This window comes from Chenopodium album, chromosome 19, assembly GCF_948465745.1.
Source record: "Chenopodium album chromosome 19, dcCheAlbu1.1, whole genome shotgun sequence".
NCBI classification, from domain to species: domain Eukaryota; kingdom Viridiplantae; phylum Streptophyta; class Magnoliopsida; order Caryophyllales; family Amaranthaceae; genus Chenopodium; species Chenopodium album.
The window spans coordinates 39,211,145-39,234,615 of NC_137852.1; the positions used below are offsets into that span (position 1 = coordinate 39,211,145).

Genomic DNA, 23,471 nt, shown 5'->3' on the forward strand with positions numbered 1-23,471 from the left:
TTTATACTCTCAATATTATGTTTATATATAGGACATCATCATTAATAGAATGTTACAAGAATTGAGAGTTAAGCATAGCATTTCCAAGGTAATTAAGCCAATAATTAACAAATTAGCTTGTCATGCCGCATAAAATTTCAAGCTATTATAACTTCTTTATAGCTAATTCGTGCCTCAATGGTAATGTATGAATCTTAACAAGTTGTGAATCAAATTTTGCTTAGTTGAAAAAAAAAAAAAAAAAAAAAAGTGTAGATTGTAATGTGTAGACAATAGTTCACTTTTTGTGAAATACTTTTCAATAATGTTGCTAATAAGTAAAAAAAAAAAAAATAAATAAATAAAACTCTCTAAATATAATCAATTATGATACGCACATCATGCACGTTAGCCACTGGTTGTTCTAAATTTAATCGAAAAAATGCAATGGATCAATTAAGAACAAAAAAGCTTACTAATTAATTAAAGTTGGATTAAAAGATCCCAAGAAGGATTTTGTTTTATAAGTACGTGCTATGAAGTCTGAATTTTCACATGCAACTCGTGATTAACAGCGTTCAAGTAATAGTTTGGCGGTGTGAAGGTTTGTCATGAGCTACAATTTGTGCTTTTTCATTATTGGTTTATTTTCATTCACATGACCTACATTAGCCTAGTATATATGTAATCCTAGACATCGACTGAGAGGATGCCCCACTTTTTCATAGTGAGAAACAAAATTTGTTTCTCATATGGCATTTTCGTAAATAAACCAACAACTTTATTCAATTGTGGAACCCACAATAATGAAAAAGTTGTTAATTTATTCACGAAAATATTTCTGTGAGAAACAAATTTCGTTTCTCAATATGAGAAATAGGGAATTTCTCATTGATTTATTTATGATACTCGTACGATGTTACTAGATTTATATACACACCATAACTCGAAACTGCAATATGTGATTAAAAATTTTCAAGAAAAACAAATTAAACCTATGTATAATCAAACATTAAAATTTACATTTTTTTTTTCAATTATTTGTTTCACTTTAACTAAGTAACTAGGCACATTTGTCCACCACAAATTTGACCATTACATTACTCAAGTTGAAATTAAGAAATTTTACATTAATAAAGAAATTGTTATTATTATTTCACATAATGATATCTGATTTATGTCAGAGTAAAAATATATGGTTAACATTATAGATGTAAAGAAAGCGACAAAAGTCCTAGTGGAACAAATAAAAAAAAATCCAGATTGAGGTTGAGGAGTATGTAGAATATAGAGGTTTGGTAAGCGCAATTTTTGTGTTCATGTTAGGATTAAAGCCTTAAAAATTGTGCAAAAACTTTTAAATTTTTATTTGTCATGCATCAAAATTTGAAGTTCATTATTCATGTACATCAACATCTTACTAATAATCAATTAATCAACATTACATGATAAGACTTGTATAGAGAAGTTGATTCCAAGTATCAGGAAGACCGGCTATGCACCAATGATTGCAATCCATTCCATGGAAACCATTATAAGGACCCGGATGCCCATCCTTTCTTAATTGTGAGAGAAGTGTGATATCAAGTAGATAAACGGGTTTCGATATGGTGCTTAGTACTTGCTTCACCACGTCTAGTGCGGGTGGTGCTCTAGCCGGGTACGTGGATCCTTTCACGGGTCTTATCTCTTTGGAGCAATCCTTAGCTCTTGTTGCATTCCATTCCTTCCCGCTGATTTCATCAACATTGCAAAGAAATAATTAGCATATTATAAATGACTCGAATTTAATAAAATGTAGAGACGAAGAGAGTAATTTATATTTGAACAAGGGAGTAATCATATTACTATAAAAAAAAAAAAAATTAAAAATGCTTACTCGTAATGGAGAGGATTGGTTCCTTGGAAGAAAACTTTTGTCTTTTTGGGATCAATTTCGGAATCAACCCATTTCGCCCATGTCTGTAATGCTTTTTTAAATGCGAATGTACGGTCCATATCCTTTTGTATTACTGATCCATCTTGAATATAATCCCACCTACAAATTTTGATCATCAAAAAAATCTATTAATACTGAAACACACAATTACTTACACCCACTCGAATGTGTACACCTAGCCTAGTGATTTTGTATAGACGTGTGACATAACTGCTATCCAGATGGTATCATGTATAGTTAAGCTCAAACTTGAAAATAAATACTTCAATATATATTTCAATATTCGACTATTAATTAGTAAAAATACATAGGTATATAGTACGTACGATTGTTTCGCGCCCCTTATATTCCACCAAAGCCAGGTATTGAAAACCAAAACATCCATCTCCTTCCAAATTTTGCCATTCTTAATCGAATTAAGCTTCATAACTTGTCCTTGTTGCTCTTTCTCTATGTCAACCAAGTATAAAGAAGAATACATTGTCACAGTGACATTATAATCCTGCAAATTAAATGAGGTAGAAAAAAAATTATAATAAAAATATGGCAAGGTGACTTTTGGGTTACAATTTATTATCGTTTAGATCGAGTTACAATGCTTAATACTAATCATTGCATAGCAATATAGTATTAATTAAGACAATGTAAGATGAATTCATGTATACTTTCATGTCAATCAAATGATATATGAACAAAAATATAGAGAACTTTGAAGCCAAGTAAGCAATGCATTTGCATGTGCATGTTTAAGAATATGTTGCAATACATAAGACACCAAACGGTTTCAATCATGGACAAGACAACTTTAGTACAAAGCAACTTGATATTAATTAACATAACACAATATTCTTATAAAGATCAAGTCATTGTTTTTTTCTCTTATATTCATGAAGATTCACACCACAATCACAAGTAACCCTTTTAAAGCTAAGGGTGATAAAATATTCAATACGAAATCCAATTTGTCTGTTGTCTTGAAATTATAGCAATCTTATTATTTTATCTATTGTCTTGATATTACAACAATTTGAATAACTATGATATCATGTTTAGATGATACGAAGTAATATATAAAAGACCGGCTTAATATCATTGTACGTTTAACTATATAATTAGATCTACCTGTACTTCATTTCCATCAATATATATTCTCTTCGTGTTTTAATAAGTGTTACATTTTGACCAAATACGCATGCTGAGACACGACTTTGACCATTAATTTATCTAATCATATGTTAATAAAATCATAGGAAATTTGATATTATGAAAGTATACATTATATATAACGAATTAAAATATGTATTATACACTAACATATGTCTTTTATACTTGTGTATTAGTACATTAATCAAGTCAAAGTCATTATGTGAATAGCGAAAAAAGTCAAACTGTAACACTTATTAAACACACGGATGGAGTAACCATATTTGCATTTATTTTGTAATTTAAATATGAAATTATAGGAGAATATTCTTTCATACAAGTATACAAAAAGAAATTATAACAAAAACAAAATTAAAACAATCGTCATTTAGATATATTAAACTATATATTAGGAATGGCAAATTGTTTGATTGACAAAAGTCAAAACTATGAAATTATATTATTCAATCACACATTAAAACGTATTATACGTCCGGATTTGAAGAACGTAACAGCAATATAAAATTACATGCGTATATAATTCATCGTCGGTCCAGCGCAATAGCGCATAGAATTGCATCCAATTCTACGTGGCATATATAAATTATGTGTTTGCCATGCATTATACAAATTGAAGAGATCGGAAACTTGAGATTGTGAATAAATGGTTTAATTTATATGGTAAACTATTTTACATTTTTTTATGATGCTTATATATTCGAACAAGTAATAAACAAGTTAATTTGACATTTGTCATGTGTAGATGATAATCATTGGATTAATATGATTAACAAATATGTTACGTTTGGGTGAAATTTAATCAACCAAGACTATAATGTTACTTATTAATTAGGTTATCATGAGTTCATGACCATAAGTGAAATCATTAGTTAATTAAACTTTTTTAGTTTTTTTTTTTTTTTTTTTTTTTAATGAAACTAAGATAATTTGGGGATGTAGATATTGTAATGTCTGCTAAATTTAATTTTAGGACTAGGGTAAGTTTTTTATTTGTTCTCAATTAATAGTTATGATTTTTTAAGGTTAATATTACGAGTTTGGCTTATATGATTAATCAATAGTTGTCTCGATAATAAAATCACATATGATAATGTCATTGTGATGTATGTCAGCATGGTTTAACACATTTATTTGTGCCCTATGCTCAAAAACATACTTTTATTTTATAAAAGTGAGGCAACCTAATGCAAAATTTCCTATTGCTCTTACAATATGTTTATAACATTTATAACAACGAGCTTTGAAAAAAAGCACGATGAGAGGTACAAAGAAAAATCAATTAGTGAAAGATTGCTCAAACCTAAACATTAATGGGATGAATTGTATGGGTCGGGTGATATATAGTACAAATCAAGTGGATGGTACTCGTACATGAGTATCACTTATTGATCCAGTAGTCCATCACTCACTTCATTATATTTCCTATTTTGCCTGTATATATGTAAATCCAATGATTGGATTTATTTGTGTAAATTATTTGATGATCGTTAATTAATTGCATTTTTTTTCTTATAAGTGAAAATTTACCTGGTAAAACCATGATTTCATGCCACCAGTTGATGGATGTGTGATTTTGGAGTTTGGAACAGCTGCATGAAGCAGGCAAATTAAGGACTGATAAAAATTAAGACTTAGTGAATCTCCAATAAACATTATCTTCTTTCCTCTCATCCTCCTTAGAAAATCCACCCCATCAAACCTGCAAATTAAGTTTATCATACAAAATTAAATTACAATTGTATATAAATCTATCATGTCGAAAAAAAAAAAAAGTCTATAAACTTATAGATGCACTTTTCATAATTAATAATTAGCTTAGTGAATTTGTATAATGTTTTTTTTTAACCATAATTATTATGTTACATATGTTACATAAATATATCATAAACCTATTGAAAAAATATATTGTACGTATAATAACATAGCACCTAAAACACTAAATATGAACAAAAACACTAGTATTATTCTTAGCTAATCACAAACCTTGGAATATCACAATCATCTGGCTGCCACCGGTAGTTGAGATAATTTGTATTAGGGCGACCGTACTTGAGGCAGTCGAATTCCTTGCGAATGTCCGGGCATTTCGAGGAATCATACATAGGATATGAAGCGTCCCGTACCCAGTGACCTTTGAAGATATTGCATTGGTTTAGTTGATGACGCTTTCGTTGTTCAGGAAGATGGTTTGCTTGACTTAAGCTAACTAAGCATGAAGATATGGCTAAGGTTAGAACAATAAAGAGGTGCAAAATATTATTGCTTAGTTTTTCATTGCCCATTTTTAGAGAGAGCATATATGCATGTGATGGTTATTGTATATTTGTGTGCATGTATAGCTTATAACATGCATACTTATATATATATATACCACCTTAGAAAAGAGCTAATTAACATGTTCATCAATAATTTATCATGCACAACTTGTAAGTTAATTAATTTATTATCAAGGAGGTTTGAAGTTTCCTTTAGTTTATTTTTAAATTGTCGATTATTATTTGATATAGAATATTCAAATGTCAAATGTGCAGATAGTTACTTCCCTAGAAACATAGTATACATATGTTTTTATTATTATGATTTTCTTTCAATTCAGAATCTGAGTATGAGTAAAATGAGCGACCACACAAGGCCTCTAGCTAAAAACAGGAGCAAAAATTTGATATTTTATTATCATTATCTACAAAGAAGAAAAAATAAGGATCAATAATGGTTTAATTATTAGGATTTGTGATGTTCATTTAATCCTCATATTCCAATTCTAATCTTCATTTTATCATAAAATAATTAATTTATTAAAGTTTTGTTATTAATAAAATCATGTCTATCACCAAAATAAAATTGAATTAAGGGTCCAATATAGTAGCACAGGGTAACCACATCATTATTGGCAATTTTAGCTACCTCTGTTCAATAATTCACATGAGAGAACTTAATTAAACTTTTTTTTTCTTTTCTTTTTTTTCTTTTTTTTTTTATTTTTTTTGACGAGAAGAACAAGGATTTCGTTAATGAAAGATAGCCAAACGGCACTTACAAACAATTCCTAGGAGATCTAAAATTCTAACACAAGTACAAATTACCTTAGAACTAGTTACATCGCAGATTAGATCAACGATAGCCTTGATAAAAAATTATAAAAAAAAAAAAAAAAAAAAAAAAAAAAAAAAAAAACTTCATCCAAAGCAATACAATTTGTGAGTTGGCACTAATTCGGCTTGAGATCCATGGATGAGTAGTTGCTTGGGTGAAATAACGCATATGGCCTTCTAGCTAGATACTTTGGAGACGATGAAACCCTGTATCTTCAAACTTTAGCACACGAACAAACAAAGAAAAATAACCCTAATTGAATAAACACCATCATAAAGATGGGATCCATTTATTGAAAGCAATTAGAAGTTTTTTAGGGCTTACCACCGGTAAAAAAAAACACCGATGGAAGCCCCTCCAAAAATTTACAATTGAGATCAAAGAAAAGAGATGAAAGAGAAAGAGAGAAAAGGAAAAGAGTGAAGGAAAAAAAATCTAGCAATGGAGGCTAGAAAAACCCTCCCAAGGAAAAACCCTAAAGGGAACCCAAAAAACCCTCCTAAGAAGCAAACCGAAGAACTTAATTAAACTTGTATAAACTTATTAGATCTTATTATCTTATTTAGTTGTAATTTGAATAGAATAACATTTATCAGAACTTATTTTCATAAACTAAACTTAGGCCCCGTTCACTTCACCTTATTTTTGCTGAACTGAAATTATTTTTACTGAACAAAAAAATTATATTTGCTGAACTTAAATTATTTATACTGAATAGAAAAATTATTTTACTGAACTAAAATTATTTTTGCTGAACTGAAATTATTTTTACTGATTTTCTGTTATAATTCTTATTATACTGAACTGAAATTATTTTTACTGAATTGAAATTAATTTTACAAAACTGAACTTATTTTTACAGAACTGAAATTATTTTTATTTGATATTATTTTTTTTAAGGTGAAGTGAACAGGGCCTAAAATTTAGGTGAAAAGAACAAGTCTTAGAGTAACTTAAATTATGTAGTTATATCTTAATATTAATCCTTACATATATAAAACACAATAAATTTGTACTATGGAATAACTTAATTTTTATTAAAGTTAATCTCATAATAAATGATAATGAAATTAAATATAAATTACAAGTATTATATTATACTATGCATGAGAAAATGAAAGAGATGACATTAATAAAACAAAAATATTGAGATTATATAAGATTATTGAGATTATAGAGATTGTATAATTCTAGAACTTAAAATAATAATAATAATAATAATAATAATAATAATAATATTGTTGAGATTATATAATCCTAGATCTATGAATTAAGTTTTAGCTTAAAAAAAGTATTGCAATATTTAAGTTAATTTTAACTTAGATCAAGTATTGCAATATAATTAAAATAATTTCTTTTTGTTAATCTCGTCTCTTTCATTTGCTCATATATAAAACTTACTAGTACATAAGATGTATCATTTTATTTTAGTAGTGGTAAAAGTTGAACTTAATGAACAAAGTGAGTGTATTCAATATATTAAAATATTGTTAATACTATCTATTTTTTTTTTTTTTTGACTAACAATACTATCTAAGTTAACACTTAATTATTACTTCGTATAATTTTGTATTAATCTTTATCTCATAATTTAATTTATTTCATTTTTTATGAAAGAATAACTTAGTTTATTTCTCCATGGTCTTAAGACTCTTAACTAATAAAATCGATAATATATAGTTGACTATAACTTCTATTATTTCATATTATTTCCCAATCATCGAAACAAAGCCAACCGTAGTTGATGAATATAGTTGCTTAAAGTAAACTAAAAAAAATTAATGAAGCTAAATAGCATTTGAATGCACGATTTTGTTTGAAATGCAAAAGTCACAAAGTATTATCTTGTCCGAATGTAATCACATGCAACACATGATTAACAGCTACTAATAATTAATAATATAAAGCTACATCATTGGGGCGTTTTATTGTAATTTTTTTTTTTTTTTTTTTTTTTTTTGTCAATGTACTCATACACTCATGTAATCATGTTCCTTTTTTCACATAGTTTTACTTACGCCCTTTTTTTTCTTATTTTTAAAACCTACTTAGGCCCCGTTCTTTAGAGCTGCTCTGCTTTGCTCTGCTCTGCTCTGCTGAAATCTGCTCTGCTTTGCGCTGCTCTGCTGAAATCTGCTCTGCTCTGCTTCAATCTGCTCTGCTCTGCCTTGCTCTGCTCTGCTCTGCTTAAAATTAATACATAATATTGAATTATAATAATAATAATAATAATGTATATTTAATAATAATAAATAATTAATACTTAATGATAATAATAATTAATATTTAATAATAATAATAAATAAATAATATTTAATAATAATAATTAATATTTAATAATAATAACATATAATTAATATTTAATAATAATAATAAATAATAATAATTAATATTTAATAATAATAATAATATATAATTAGTATTTAATAATAACATATAATTAATATTTGATATTAATAATAATATTAATAATAATATAATTAATATTTAATAAAAATAATATTAATAATAATAATATAATTAATATTTAATAATATTAATATTAATAATAATAATATAATTAATATTTAATAATATTAATATTATTAATAATAATTAATATTTAATAAAAAAATTTAATGATTATAATGATAGTAATAATAGTAGTAGTAAAAGTAGTAGTAGTAGTAGTAGTAATAATAATAATAATAATAATAATAATAATAATAATAATAATAATAATAATAATAATAATAATAATAATAATAATAATATTAGGGGTCGTTTGGTTGGGGGTAGTCGGGAAAGGGAATGGGAATCAACTGGCTCGATTCCCTTTGTTGATGTTTGTTTAACACTTTTAATCATTCCCTTTACCCTCCTCATTACCCCAAATCCTTCCAACTCCATTCCCCACCCCCCCTAGACTTTCCCATTCCCATTCCCTACCCACCTTCACACCACCGCATCACCACCTTCACACCTAACAACACCACCGGAAAACTAGCCTAGACCACCGCCTCCGTCCCATCCTCTGACCACCGCCGAGCCGCCCCCGACCACCTCTGCACCTCCCCTGACCACCACTGCACCTCCCTCCCCCGCTTAGCCCATCTTTTTTACCCAGAATTTCGTGGTAAACCCCCAAAATTCCCTTATAAATTCGCCCAAAAATTCACTCAATAATTGCTTCCTCAATAAACAGCAGCAGTAACAATCAATTATGACTACTGGAATTTTGTTTAGGCATGCAATTGTTGAATAATTGGTGGGTTTTGGAGCAATTGGTGGGTCTCTTCATGTCGATGCTCACGCTACTAGCAGCGGCAAAGCGAGGGGAAGGGCGGCGAGGGGAGGGGGATAGCCGACGAGGGGCGGGGAGGGCCGATGAGGGGGTTTGGTGGCCGAGAAAGATGATAAATTGATGAAATGTGTGGTGGTTGTAGTGGTGGTGTGGTGGGGGAATGATTCCCTTTGTTTTAAAAACAAACAACAAAGCAAAAATAGGGTATTTTCATTCCATTCTTCCCCTTTCCCTTTGTTCATTCCATTCCGATTCCCTCGTGCGAACCAAACGGCCCCTTATTATTAATAATAATAATAATAATAATAATAATAATAATATTTAATATTTAATAACAATAATAAATCATTACTATTATTATTATAGTAGTAGTAGTAGTAGTAATAATAATAATAATAATAATAATCATAATAATAATAATAATAATAATAATAGTAATAATAATATTAGTAATAATAATGATAATAATGATAATAATGATAATAATAATAATAATAATAATAATAATAATAATAATAAAATCAACTCTGCTCGGCTCGGCTCTGCTTTGCTCTGCTCTGCTCTGCTTTGCTGAAATCTGCTCTGGTCTGCTCTGCTTTGCTTTGCTCTGCTGAAATCTGCTCTGCTCTGCCCAGAAGCTCAAAAGAACAGGGCCTTAGACCTTGGACTTGTTCTCTTCAACTTATTTCGGATACTTAGAGCAAGATTAGCCCTAGGTCTTAAGACTATACATGACATCAGCAAATCACTTTTAAATTGTCTTAAGACAAGACTTCACAAAATTTATGCATTTATGAAGCAAAGTCTTATCAAAGTCTTAAATGGAGTCTTGAAAATTCAAGACCCAACTTAAGACTCAGTTCATACTTTATACACTGTATTTTGTCCATATACGTATACCAAAGCACACTTTTTTTCCAAAAAATATTATCGCTAACAATAATTTGATCTTATTTTATTGAAACATGTAAAGTGTAAATCTAATTGCAATTGACTGTTGTATTTATTTTTATTTATAAAATTGGTTGTATATTTTTTGTATTTTAATCTAATGTATTCTAATATTTTCTATTATTTTTATCAACAAATAAATTATAAAAAAATGTAAATTTTTTGGCTATGGTATATGTATATATATCGATCACAATATTCAAGTTATTTCATTATTATTTATAATTTTATCTATTAGTGGTTTGATATTATTTTTCAAATATGTGCCTATGTAAGATACGTAATTTACGACACCATTGAAAATTATACAAAATAAATATAGAATGTATATTTGAGTAATCTTAAATAAGTCTGAGGAATGAAGATCTAAATTTAGTTGAATCTTATAAAGTCTTAACATAATTATAAAATATTAAAAATTATTAAAATCTGATGTGGCATGGGAAAAAAATCTTAAGACAAGACAGGGCTAATCTTGCTCTTATAACTTATTCCTTAATAAATTCATATCAGACCAGACCTAATCAGAAAAATTCAGATCAGACCAGATCAGAACTTTTAATTATCAATCACTTATCGTTAAATATCGTTGATTGCGTATTAAAATTAATAATAAATATTACATATTTGAAAAGTTCATAATAAGACGAATCTAACAAGATCCATTTTGATAATTTTTTTCTTTATAGATTAGTATTAAAATGCGGTCAAGTTTAGTCAAATTGTTAAGTCTTATCAGACCAGACTAGATAATGAAAATTCAGATCAGACCTTAAAAAAATCAGACCAGGTCTACTTGTTTTTGGTGAAGAGAACAAGTCTTTAGTTCACCTACTTTTTACTTATTTCAGAAAAATAAATTCAGATCAGATTAGATTAGAAAAAATAAGTTCAAATCAGATCAGAAAAAATAATTCAAATCGGATCATCGTTTTATATGCAGTTTTTTACCGCTAAATATCTTTAATTTCACAATGAATTTTTTTTTAAAAAATAACATATTAATAAAATACGCATTATTATGAATCTAACAAGATCCCACTTGATATATGTGTTCCGTATAGATTATCGTATATTTAAGGTCAAAGTTTGGTCAAATCTGACATTCTGATCAGATCAGATCAACAAAAATAAGGTGAACCAAACAGGCCCTAAATCCTAGATGAATGGTATAATATCTTTTTTTGTGGCTAATTTTTGCTGACAAAACGTAAGGAAACTCAAATGCCCAAGAAAATTTTACATGGGAAACTTCTTGTGCCCAAGTATGACAAAGAAAAACCACCAATACTAGGGTCTATTTTGTTCATCTTATTTTCACTTATTTCAGGTGTAATAAGTTCAGATAAGTTCATATCAAGTTTAATAAGTTCTGATAAGGGCTATCCAAGAATAAACTACAACTAAAATTTTATTCAGTTCATATACATTCTAGTAAATTCAAATTAATAAAAATCAGGTGAATAGATTACACCCTGAGATGTTTAATTTAACTCCATAATATAATAGGGTAACTACCTTAGTGTGTTTTGTTTTGTAGTGTTTTTTTGTTTTGTCCTTTTTTATTATCTGTTTGGCTTTGTTCCTCTCTTGAATCCAAAAAAAAAAAAAAAAAAAAAAAAAAAAAAAAAAAAAAAGGGGTAACTACCTATTAGTCTATTACAAGTTAGAGACTATAATTGGAGTGTATACCAATTTGCTTGGACTGATCAAACCAAACCGATATCAGTCCATAACCCAAATTGGACTGGTTTTAGTGATTTTTCCAATAACTTAAAATATTTGTACTGTATATGACTTTATTATGTTAATAAAATCTACTAAAAGTGATTACTTAATGACTATTTTGAATGTAATTAATTTTTTTGTAAAAAATATACTCTCTTTATCTCAGTTTAATTGACAAGTCAAACTTTGTATAGATGTCGATGTACTAATTTGACCCTAATTTAACATAAGTAAACATTACTGAAAATTATTAAAAAAAAAAAAATGTATGATGAAACTTTATATCAATACCTATCTAACAACCTATTTTTTTTAACACATAAACCACGATATATTAATTAATTAAGAGTTTTACAACACAGTTAGTAATTAAAGTAGGAGCTAAAACAAAAAACCTCATACCGATAACAAAATCAGAGGCATTGAAACTAAGAAGAGTAAAGCTTAAAAAGGTAAATGGCCTCAATATAAAAACAAAATTAGAGGACCAATACCAAAACCCAAATATATTGTACTTCCGAGAAACAAAATAAACCAAACTACTACTATGATTATCAGTAGGATGCTTCAAGTTGACAGTTGCAGAAAGGTCATGCTGCACGCATAGCAGCAATAGCAGCTTGTTCCTCTTCATAAATCAGCCTTGCTCTCTCTGGGCATACCATGTGCAGAGTATGTCCTACACTCATATCCAGACCAAAAGCAGCAAGCTCATGAGCTACAGCATTATTATTTCGTTTAACATGAGTAATATCAAAGATATCAAAGTATTTGATGGTTTCCTCGATATCCTTGATAACACAAGCCAATTCATGATTTATGTTCTTGCCAGATGAGTTAAGCATAACTTGCAGAGACAGGGCATCCACCTCCAACTCAACTTCTTTCATTTCCAATCTCTTCACCATTGCTAGACCTTCCCTAACTGCTAGCAGTTCAGATGCAAAGGCTGTGACAGCATTATACTTACTTGAGAAACCCATTATCCATGTACCATCATCCTTTCTCACTACACCTCCTCCTGCAGCAACATTAATAGCAACCCAAGCTCCATCCGTGTTGATCTTTACCCATCCCTGAGGGGGAGGATTCCAAGTCTTCAAAACCCTCGAGCTGCTTGGTAAACCAGAAGCTATAGCTTTGCCCTGCATAATATGATTAGTACATTGATAATCCACAATAAATCTGCTAAACACTACTCTGGAATTAAACATTTTAAGGTCAAAAACAGTAGTGTTTCTATGCTTCCATATATGCCAAAGAGTGATTGTAAAAGTCATTTTCCAATGGCTATTTAAATCAAGATTGTACTTCAGCCAATCCATCCAGTTCGCGCTAAAAAAGGTGTGAAAATTAAAGCCTTTTGGGAGGGGAATTTTTGCAAAAATATCCTTCCAAAGAATGGAAGATTGAAAACAGTCCCTGAACAAGTGAAGATGTGACTCATTATAAAGATTACAACGAGCACAAATTGGAGATATTACAGGAAGGATGACAGCCAATTTTTCGGCTACAGGCAAAATAGAATGCAGAATATTCCAAAGCAACATCCTATACTTCGCAGGGACTGTGATTTTCCAAATAGCTTTCCAAGACTTAAAAAAGGAAAAAGTTGCATAGGAAGGAGAGGTGAGGGAATGATAAGCAGATTTGATGGTGAAGTCACCAGATTTAGAAGCCATCTAGTACATGTAATCATCACAGTGAGAATATAAGGAAAAGGGAGTTGCCAGAATTTCAGAAATTAGAGAAATAGGTAACAAATCTTTAATATCATCAAGACACCAAGCATCATTAACCTATACTATAATATCTAACAACCTATTTGATGATATAATATGTTGTTATTATGTTAATAAAAAAATTATAGTCAAAGGTAATTTATTTGTGAATAGTAATAAAAAAATCTCGTTATTCTAGACAGAGGGGGTAATATACATATCTATCTATTAACCTATACTAAAAGCAAATCCTTCCATGACACTTGTCATAACCTTGTGAAAAATTTTCCCGCCTTTTTCACTTCTCTTTTTTTTTTTTTTTTTTTTTTTGGCAAAATGTAGAAGTAAACTATTTATACCGTATGATATTTTTCTTTCCACTTTGACAATCATATTCCTTATATACCCAAATGAAATATTTATGAATATCTTTTTTATACTTTATGTAGTATTAATATTATTGTAAAAAATATTTAACAACCGTGCATTGCACGGGATTTTAACCTAGTTACAGATAAAGTTAAAACATTATAGAGGTTTTTATTCATAACTTTAGATAGACCTGGCAAATGGGTCGTTTGGGACGGGTCAATTAGCATTCGGATCATTTTGGATTTCTAATATGACTTAAGTCAGGTATCGGGAAGACTTCTAGTCGGGTCAATTTCAGATCGGGTATGTTCGTGTCAGACCATTTTTCAGTGAAGTATGTTCGAGTCAAATTCGAGTTAGGTCAATATCAGGTTGGGTCATGTTCGGGTTGTTTCATTTGTGGATCAAAGCTCAAATCAATAATCTTATATTTTGTTATTGTTTTAATAAGAACTATCAATTCGGTTTATGAGCTTGACTGCTACGATTAAAGATGAACAATTTGAGTTATTTTTGATATCAGACATTTTTAGTTCTAGACATTTCGGGTACCAAGCCTATACGGGTCAATTTCAAGTGTTGAATTTTAGGTCGTTTTTTTGGGTTAATTCAGGCCATGGGTTGAGTCATTAGGTCTGGAACAAGATTGTCAGGTCTAATTTTAGATGAAATCCAATCCGCTCCAAAATTGATTTTAAAATGCTTCAAACTGTACCAGAGTCAATCTAGACCCACTTTTTTTTTTTGTTTTTTTACTACCTCAATTTCTTATTAGTTTCAACTTTAAAATATTTTATAACTTTCCTCAAAAAAAAAAAAAAAAAAAAAAAAAAATTTAAAACTCACTAATAATCGCCAAAGTTGTTGCAACTAATATGAAACAGAGGCTGTAAGCTTTTGATCTTTTCGCTTCTACACCGTTTTACCCTACACTCCTCTCCGTTCTTCTTCCCTTCACTGAAGCGTACTTTGAGTTTTCCATTGAAGCAGCTTCTGAGCTTTCTGGCCTTTCTCTCCTCCATCGAAGAAGCTTCTGAGGTTAGTTGATTGCTTTTCATGATTCTTCGATTATCAAGTTTACAATCTGGGGTTTGATATCACACTAAAGTCAATTTTGATTCTTCTAATGTGGATTATCAAACTATTGGTTATAATTTCCGAAGTCATGAAACCTTATAAGGATCGATTTTGTTGCTAGAATACTATCTACTTGCAATCTACTTTGATATTCTCATGTAAGAAGAAGTTTATGCGATTTTTCTTGTTTAATTTGATAATTGTGTCAAATTTGATTGTTAAAGTGGTACTTATTCCTAGCCTAATCGACTCCACGAGCCGAGCCGATTAGCTTTGAGATTTTGTTGTGGAATATTGTTGTTTGAGACTTTAATTCGAGTTTTAACTAACCGATCAAGGTTGTAACTAGAAACATAATGCTAATCTATAACCCTTATAAAAGCCCAAACCACCCTTACTGTTTCACATTTACTGTTCCTTATGAACAAGAGATTGACGTCTTTGACCTCCCCTGCCCTTAGCACCCTTCCTTGATTGACCAGATTGACAGGGCTATTTTGGTCTTTTCGGGTTGCCCATTTCTTTCTCCTGCTTTTGCTCCTCTCATCCTCACTCTTCTCCTAAGCATCCTCAAATTTCTCTCTCTCTCTCTCTCTCTCTCTCTCTCTCTCTCTTTCCTCCATTGAAGCGCACTCTGAGTTCTCCATTGAAGCCTACTTTGAGTTTTCACTTCTCAGAGGTAAGCCGATTTTACTTGCGAGTCTCACCGAGGCGGAATGTTGATTTAGGGAAGGTAATTGCTTTTTTTTTTTTTTTATTTGTTTAAATCCTTTATTTTTAAATAATTAATGTTGATTTTTTTAGTTCTTTCTTGTTCATTCTTCATCCAGTATTTCTAATCTCTGTTGTTTTCTTCAGATTAATTGATGGTGCTCATCGACAATTATTGACCGGGTTCGGGTTGTCCTTCAATTTTCGCTGGGTCGCTAATTCGCAAGACCCACATTTCTTGCTATTCCTGTAGGTAGCCTTCCCTCATTTATCAGAAATCACATTATATCAATCTAAATGACACACCACACAAGTCTAGCTAGATTGATATAATTTGATTTCTGTGGGTTTGTGTGGTGTGTCATTGTGCTGCATTTTTCTTTTTTGCTGCAGATCGAGACTTGGTGATACCTCAAGCAAACTGAATGTTCATAATTAAATTTGATTTTTTTTTTTTTTTTACCAAATATGAAGATAACTATTTTTATTTTTGATAACTTTAAATTTGAAACGAATGCCTTGAACTAGCCAACAAGCAGAACTAGATTGTTGACTCTTCTTTCCGATGTGATGCTGATAGCATCGTGTGGTTTACAAGTTTGTACAGCAATGGATGATAAAACCATGAATTTTGATATTGCAGACCTCTCATATATTTCATTTATTGTCTGCTATAACATTTCTCCTGTTTAATTTCAAGTGTACATCTTATTGGTTGAAGTTTTAGGCCATGTGTATTTGTATGAATAGCTACTGGTCGTGTGAAATCAAATGCTTGGTATTATACATGTGGGAGTATGTTTTGATGGGTTGCATAGTAAAATTCAGCGTGTGTGTATATTTCTCTCATTATAACCCGAAACTTGATTATCTAGGTTCTTTCTCTTTAGATTTTTGTTGTGTTCTTTTAGATGATTCTCTAATCTATTGTTGTGTTTTTTAACTAGTCATCAAGAAATATAAATGTTAGCTAAATGATTTAAGGGTATCAATTTGAAATATTTTACATACACCTGAGTGCACGGTGCACTTAAATGAGCCATAATCGTCAAATTGAGCAAAAAAAATGCCCTTGGATGCGTACTGCACCTGGGTGTATATAACAATCTCTGCAATCAATTGCTTGATTGCTATTTACGTTTTTAAATGTCACTGCTACGGATTAATTTGTTTGATCATCAATCTCTTATGCATCTTTTATGTTTCCTTAAATTTTGATTCATCTTTCTATATATGTATTGAATAGCTGACATGGAGGAGGATCAGGGAGTATCTGTTACGGCATCATCTTTGGCAGACACGCCTGTTTCAGATAATGCTGAAGCTGGTGAATTATTGGCCGCTGATAGTAAGTGGAGTTCTTATAATCCTACATATACTGAGGTGTTTCATTATTTGATTAAGGAAACTATGGTTGTGCAAATTGTAAAATTGACCAACAGCTGTTTAGATTTTTTGTCGTCTGTTCTAAGATAAGTATATGAGAAATTGGTAATCACATGGGTTTGCTCACTTAATGAACTTGATGGATCTTTCTGACTTCTGATTCAAAACATAATAGTCCAAGATGATATAGATTCTCGGCTATAACATTGTTCAAGACTTTCATTCTTCTATTTCAAAAAAATTATTCTATAATCAGTATGCCAGAGATTCATAGTGTCAGGGGTGATAGTATATTGTTTTCTTCAGATTTACTGAATTAGGCTTTTAGAGAGAGTTTTGAATTGAGGTATGATTAAAGATGATTCATATAAGCTACAGTGTATTATAAAGTTGTTTCCTTGCATTGAGCAATGTGTGGATCATTATACCTTGGTAATGGACTCATGCTAATAATAAGGAACTAGTCACGTCTGTTCTTTGAAATTCAAGATTAATGTGGACAAATCTCTGCAAAAAGCTGGACCAAAATGTTCAAATCAATAGGCAATTGTGCACAAAGAGACTTGTAAATTGTTAATGTGGTGTTGTTTTGGTCTGGCGTTTTTTCTTAAATTAATTTAGTTGGTATCTAAGAGCTAAGGAGGATTGATGTTTTGCTTGTGATTTCAGAATCTCATGGAGGTAGCTTATCAGATGATGGAGTTTGGTTGACTGATTGTGACGAGGAAACAGATGAATCTTTTTATTTGGATAGAGAAGGGAAAAGGAGACGTGAGGAATTCTACAATGTATGAGTCAATTTGTTAAAATTGTTGATTTTTATTTTTTAATATCTTGATTTGTCTGGTTTCCCTGTACTTCTCTCTTTATCACTTGTATCTAGCTGAGTGAAATTCTTTCTAATGATTTGCTAGGCTGGATATCGGGATGGTTTATCAGCTGGAAAAAATGTTGCTGCGCAAGAGGGATTTAATCAGGGTTTCAAGGATTCCGTGATGGTTGGTAACAAGTGGGGCATTGTTAGGGGTGTTACCAGGTAAAGAGCATCTAGGTAACTATTAAGTATTATGGTACCTTTCTATTTATGGTGATGGTTTTCATGAGTCATTTGGTCCCTTAAATTTCTTAAAAGGTATCTTTCCTTATTATCTGTCCACTTGAATTGTCATATTCCATATCATCTGTTACAAGAGTGTTCTTCCTTTCAAGATACCATTAATGCCAATCCAATGACTAACAACTTGTTACGATGTGAGTATAACCTGAAAAGACAATGTTAAAAAATGAAGTATTTTTTCTGGTAATTTTATTTCTGTTCAGTTCCTTTATTTATTCTGCAACCTTGTTGTAGTGCCTTAGCTCATATCCCGAATGAGCTGAAGCTGAAACTTGTTGAAACTGAAGAAAAGGGAAAAGAGTTTCAAAACTTGTTTGTGGCTGTGGATTCTATTGGAACACAAGATGCATTGAAGCTCTTTCATGATCATATCCAGCGAGGAAAATCAGCAGAAAGAAGGAATATTTCTGAGTCTGAATCCTCAATCTCCCATTCAGCTGATTCCCAACAGAGTGAACTGGAGAGTTACTTTGAGAAGCTGGACCTACTGTTAAGAGAATCCCCCATGGTTGATTTGCAATTGGAATTAAATAAACTCAGAGTGTCTTAAGGTTGTAGAGTTGTAGCTGCATTATACCTTGTACTGGCTTTTAAGGGTGAGATTTTTGTCAGCATTTTTTGTTATAGTGGAAATTTCCATATTATTAGGAGGGAATGAATTTTCCATATTATTTCTAATATATGACAATAGAAAAGCCTTCCACAAATTGTTTTCATGGTGCCAGTGTGCTGCTACATATCTCATTTAATCTTCTGTAAAGTGTCATATTTATATAAAATAGTAATTATTTATGAATAAATTTCTTGAGATGCATTTACATGCATTGATTAGGAACGAGTAAATGACTGAATTATTGTACACAAAGGCTTTTATTTTACTGAAATAATGTCAATATCCTTAATTAAGAAAGACAGGACAAGTAACAACTATTTTTGGGGGTTGGGGTTGTGGGGGTGGTTGGTCTGACCAACTAATTCTTTAAGTTTTGTTGAGGAATTATTTTAGATATCTATATCAAATCAAGTCGAGATGGATCAGTTGACAGTTTTAATATTGGATATCGGTACTGTAGTCGCGTGGTTTCTGCAGTTCCATTGGAATCGGACTACTCAGTGCCAGTATGCAACATCTATAAAATCAGACAGTTTTAAAATTGGATATCGGTACTGTAGTCGAGTGGTTTCTGCAGTTCCATTGGAATCGGACTACTCAGTGCCAGTATGCAACATCTATAAAATCAGAACAATGAACAATAAACAGAGAGAGAACGAGTACATGAGATGCCTAGAAGAAATGATTAGAAATCACAGAAATGCAACAAATCTTTCACACAAGCCCCATTACAATTATACTTTTCTACAGGAAACTTACGTTTTTTTCATTTAAGTTGTCAGATAAATCATAACAGTACATGAAAAGTTATACTGCTTAATATTCTGGTTGGCCTTTTGCCAGACAGCTGAGAAGCAGATAATCTGCTTACTAATCTATATGCAGGTTAAATTAGTAGATGGTATAATTTACACATCATGAACTAGCTGGAGGAATGTCAATAAGGATGGATTCAGGCATTTAGCTGCATGCTTGAATTGGCCTTTCATGGTCAGATTCCGATGAATTTTTCCTCGTTGACTCATCCTTTGCTACTGGCAGTACAGTTTCATAGGCTTCAACTAGTAATGCGACCTTCTTCTTTCGAGCAGGAGTGAGTTGGTTGACTGTCTTCTGCAGTGCATGATCAAGCATCCACTCCTCTGCATTTCTCCTGTCATCCATCTCTTAATGCCTCAGATCCACTTTCTCTGCTTCTGGATCAGGTTCAACATCAAGAAAATTTGGCCCTCTTGGATTGAATTGTCTCTCTTCATCATCTTCATCTGCTTTCATGCATCTCATCCCTCTCTTTAATTTGTTACAGCTGTCAAGCTCCTGGTTGCCATCAGATTCTCTGTTGTTGGAAATGCGTTTGGTGGTTGCTTCTGTCCTGTTACTATTTTCCGTTACTGATGCTTTATCTCCTTCAACATCATTCTCGTTTGATTCAAGCTCACTTGAATCATTTTCATCTTCATATTTCTCTGATCTTGTACTGAAACAATTCTCAGTTGCGGCTTCATTCGCTTTCTTTCCTGCAAGGGCTGCAACATTACCACTGTGATCTGTACCGTCTTGATCATCATTACTGGCTGTGCAAATTCCCTCCTTTGCATCAGAGGTTTCTAATTTTTCGGTGATTTGTGGCATGTCTGTCATTTCTTCAATTGGCTCTCTTTCTTCCATGACAGGGTCAGCAGCATTTTCTTCTCTGAAATCTCCAATAGTGTAGTCTTCATCTGATTTATCACATTGGTCACCCTCAGTTTCAACTGGTTCCTGGTAAGAGTCAAGGTCTTCGTTTTCAGCCTCTGTAATTTCTTGGATGACGTCAGTGATAATTCTGCCTTTTGTATTAGTGGACTCATCTACGTCTGTGATAAGTTCGGTTGCTTCATCTGCCAGGGTAGAATCCTCCTCAGCTACCTCATTGTTTGCTCTAGAATTCATTTCATCCTTTTCTTCGACCGTCAGTGGCTCTTCTATGTTCCTTTCACCTGAATCAAATGTTAATAAGTCAAGCTGCTGCAACTATCAACCCACATCAATTTCACTATCTGAACAGAATCTGACAATTATCTGAAGTACGACTTCAAAATTACTCCTACATTCTGATTGATTGTCTAAAATACACTTTTATGATCTTAGAAAACGTACTCTCATAAGAATGCAATGTAACCCTATACTCCAAAGAACTTGACATTATTTCAAAATTTTGTAAGATATGTCTTCCTATTGTTTTCATGCTCCAAATGAAACTAGTATTTGTAACAAACTGTGAACTTATATGTCAAGATTAAACCATTATGATCAAACAGATCGAGAGAGTACCTGTCTGGGCAGATTTGCTATCTGGTAAAGAATCAGCATCACTGAAACATAGGTATTCTACAATTTCGTCATGAAAATATGGTGGGTATTCATGACATGTCTCCAAGTACCCGCCATGGCTACTGTCTGTCTCAAAATCAGATTTATTGTCATCATAACTGCAATCGCTCTGAGCGTAGATTACACAGTTGTCATTGGCACAAGTTTGCTCCTGTTCCCACTCTATGTCAGAGTTTCCACAGCTAAACTCATCCAAGCTGACACTGGGAGAGCTTTCAACCTCTTGGTAACTCTGAACACTTGTTGGTGGATAATCTTCGTCTTTAGGACAGAAATTCAAGTTTGAAAAATTAGGCTCTTCACTCTGATCAATCTCTGAACATGGTCCATCTGATAAGCTCTGAGACACTGGTGTATCAACCCCTCTGTCTGAGACATAAATTTCGACAAAGAAATCCTTCTTTTGCTCCCGTACTCCTTTCCCCTTACACTCAGAAAGCTTTGCTTTACGAGGGGAAAGAACTTTCGGAGTATCAACCTTCTGAGTCTTCAGCAGCCTCCGTCTTGTAGACATGAAACGCTTCAGAGGAGGCGCAGGGTTATGGTGATCACCATTAAGGGAACAATGGTTATATGAGCAGACTCTTGTTACTGATCTTCCTTCAGCTTCAGTAGCCCCTGGCTTAAGTTTAAGGTAACGAGGAAACTTCGAATCTTTCAGGGTTGATGAACAGGTTGTTGTTCTTGCACAGTGCTTAAAGCTAGGGACCTTTGATAAAGTCCTTACTATTTTATAACTAGATGATGTTCTGCTCAATGTTTTTGCTACTTTCTGCTGTTTTCCCTCCTTTCTTGCCTCATAACTACGTGTACTCTTCATATAATTTGGAGAAGTATCAGAAGACTTACTTGATGATTGTATTTTGGGTGTTGATGACCCAATAGAGGGTGGTTTCCCAGGACGACGAAGCACATCATGGCTGCCTTTCGACGGTGATCGGAATCCAATCTCGATCGACCGAGATTTCTTCATCTTTATTCCATTCATATCAGCCCCTTTACTCAGATTGCCATTATGGTGGTTTTGAAGAGAGGGTTTTGTGTAAACCTGTATTTTCTCTGTTTTAATGATGTTATTATAAGGTTGGATACCAAATTTATTACTAGTATTTCCCACCTTTCTTTGGACCATCTTCAAAGATATGAAAAAGATTGGTTTTTGGGTTGCTTAAAAAAAGAAGTTCGTTTAAGGCAAGGCAAGGCCAATTTTTTCTTGCATAAACAATCAACCTAAGATGCTTTTTCCAAATTTTAGTTTGTTATTTTAGTTTTAGTCGGTCGCATTTTTTTGTCCTCATTTTAACTGTTTTTTATTTTTAATTTTATTTTAGTATATACATGAAATTTTTAAGGTGTCAACTTTGAAAAATGCTTAAGATAAGGAGCATGATGCCGACTTTTAAAAAATGGGTACTTTATTTTGTAAATGGGGCCACTTTTATTGCATTGTTTTTGCACTAAATGACCTTAAAAATCCAGGATTAAGGGCATCTTTTGTCTTTCTAGAATTTTCGAAATGATGGTAAGTAAAGTAGTGGTTGGTAGTGTTAGGCTTTTGATGACCTATACTTTATGACTTTACCTTGGTATATAGTATGATTAATTAAGCATAATCTATAATTATTTTCTGTGTTATTTGCTTGTTAATAAGTAAGCCAATCCTAATCTTTGTAATTAATATCCTTTAATTTTTTTTTTCCTTAGTCGCCAATGTCTTATGCAAATAATACAATCCTTGTTGATACTCTTTGGCTCTTGCATCATACTAACTAGTTGTATTGATGGTAATATTTGTAAAAACAAATGATTTTGGGTAAAATTTGTTTACTCCCTCTGTGCCAAATGAATAGTGACGGATCTTGGTTGAAAATATTAAAGGGGTCTGATTGTCTGAATTTAAGCGTTTAACCTCTCGCTTATCATGTCTCAATATTTTTTATAAGTAATTTAGGTTATTTAAGTTC

The 23,471-nt window shown here is 31.6% G+C and overlaps 3 protein-coding genes across 7 annotated transcripts; 1 reads left to right on the forward strand and 2 right to left on the reverse strand.

The window, feature by feature from the left end:
- Positions 1 to 1,385: 1,385 nt before the first annotated feature.
- On the reverse strand, positions 1,386 to 4,833 carry LOC145595494 (protein trichome birefringence-like 38). Its single transcript, XM_081651911.1, has 3 exons — positions 4,610 to 4,833; positions 2,245 to 2,420; positions 1,386 to 2,017 (listed from the first exon to the last, which is right to left on the reverse strand). The coding sequence occupies exons 1-3, from the start codon at positions 4,799 to 4,801 to the stop codon at positions 1,855 to 1,857; spliced, it is 531 nt and encodes a 176-aa protein (XP_081508037.1). The 5' UTR covers positions 4,802 to 4,833; the 3' UTR covers positions 1,386 to 1,854.
- A 10,328-nt stretch (positions 4,834 to 15,161) lies between these two features.
- LOC145593653 (uncharacterized) lies at positions 15,162 to 19,408 on the forward strand. 5 transcript variants are annotated; one of them, XM_081649947.1, is made up of 6 exons: positions 15,162 to 15,268; positions 16,166 to 16,271; positions 17,265 to 17,366; positions 18,074 to 18,192; positions 18,319 to 18,440; positions 18,756 to 19,408. In XM_081649947.1, exons 3-6 carry the CDS (start codon positions 17,270 to 17,272, stop codon positions 19,069 to 19,071), a joined length of 654 nt encoding a protein of 217 aa, XP_081506073.1. In that variant the 5' UTR covers positions 15,162 to 15,268; positions 16,166 to 16,271; positions 17,265 to 17,269; the 3' UTR covers positions 19,072 to 19,408. The 5 variants fall into 5 exon arrangements, with proteins under 5 accessions (XP_081506073.1, XP_081506074.1, XP_081506070.1 ...); XM_081649948.1 differs by having other exon boundaries at positions 16,166 to 16,267; XM_081649945.1 differs by lacking the exon at positions 15,162 to 15,268 and adding an exon at positions 15,863 to 16,040.
- Positions 19,409 to 19,551: 143 nt separating this feature from the next.
- On the reverse strand, positions 19,552 to 22,799 carry LOC145593652 (uncharacterized). The gene is made up of 2 exons (XM_081649943.1): positions 21,448 to 22,799; positions 19,552 to 21,113 (listed from the first exon to the last, which is right to left on the reverse strand). Exons 1-2 carry the CDS (start codon positions 22,637 to 22,639, stop codon positions 20,302 to 20,304), a joined length of 2,004 nt encoding a protein of 667 aa, XP_081506069.1. The 5' UTR covers positions 22,640 to 22,799; the 3' UTR covers positions 19,552 to 20,301.
- Positions 22,800 to 23,471: the final 672 nt, after the last annotated feature.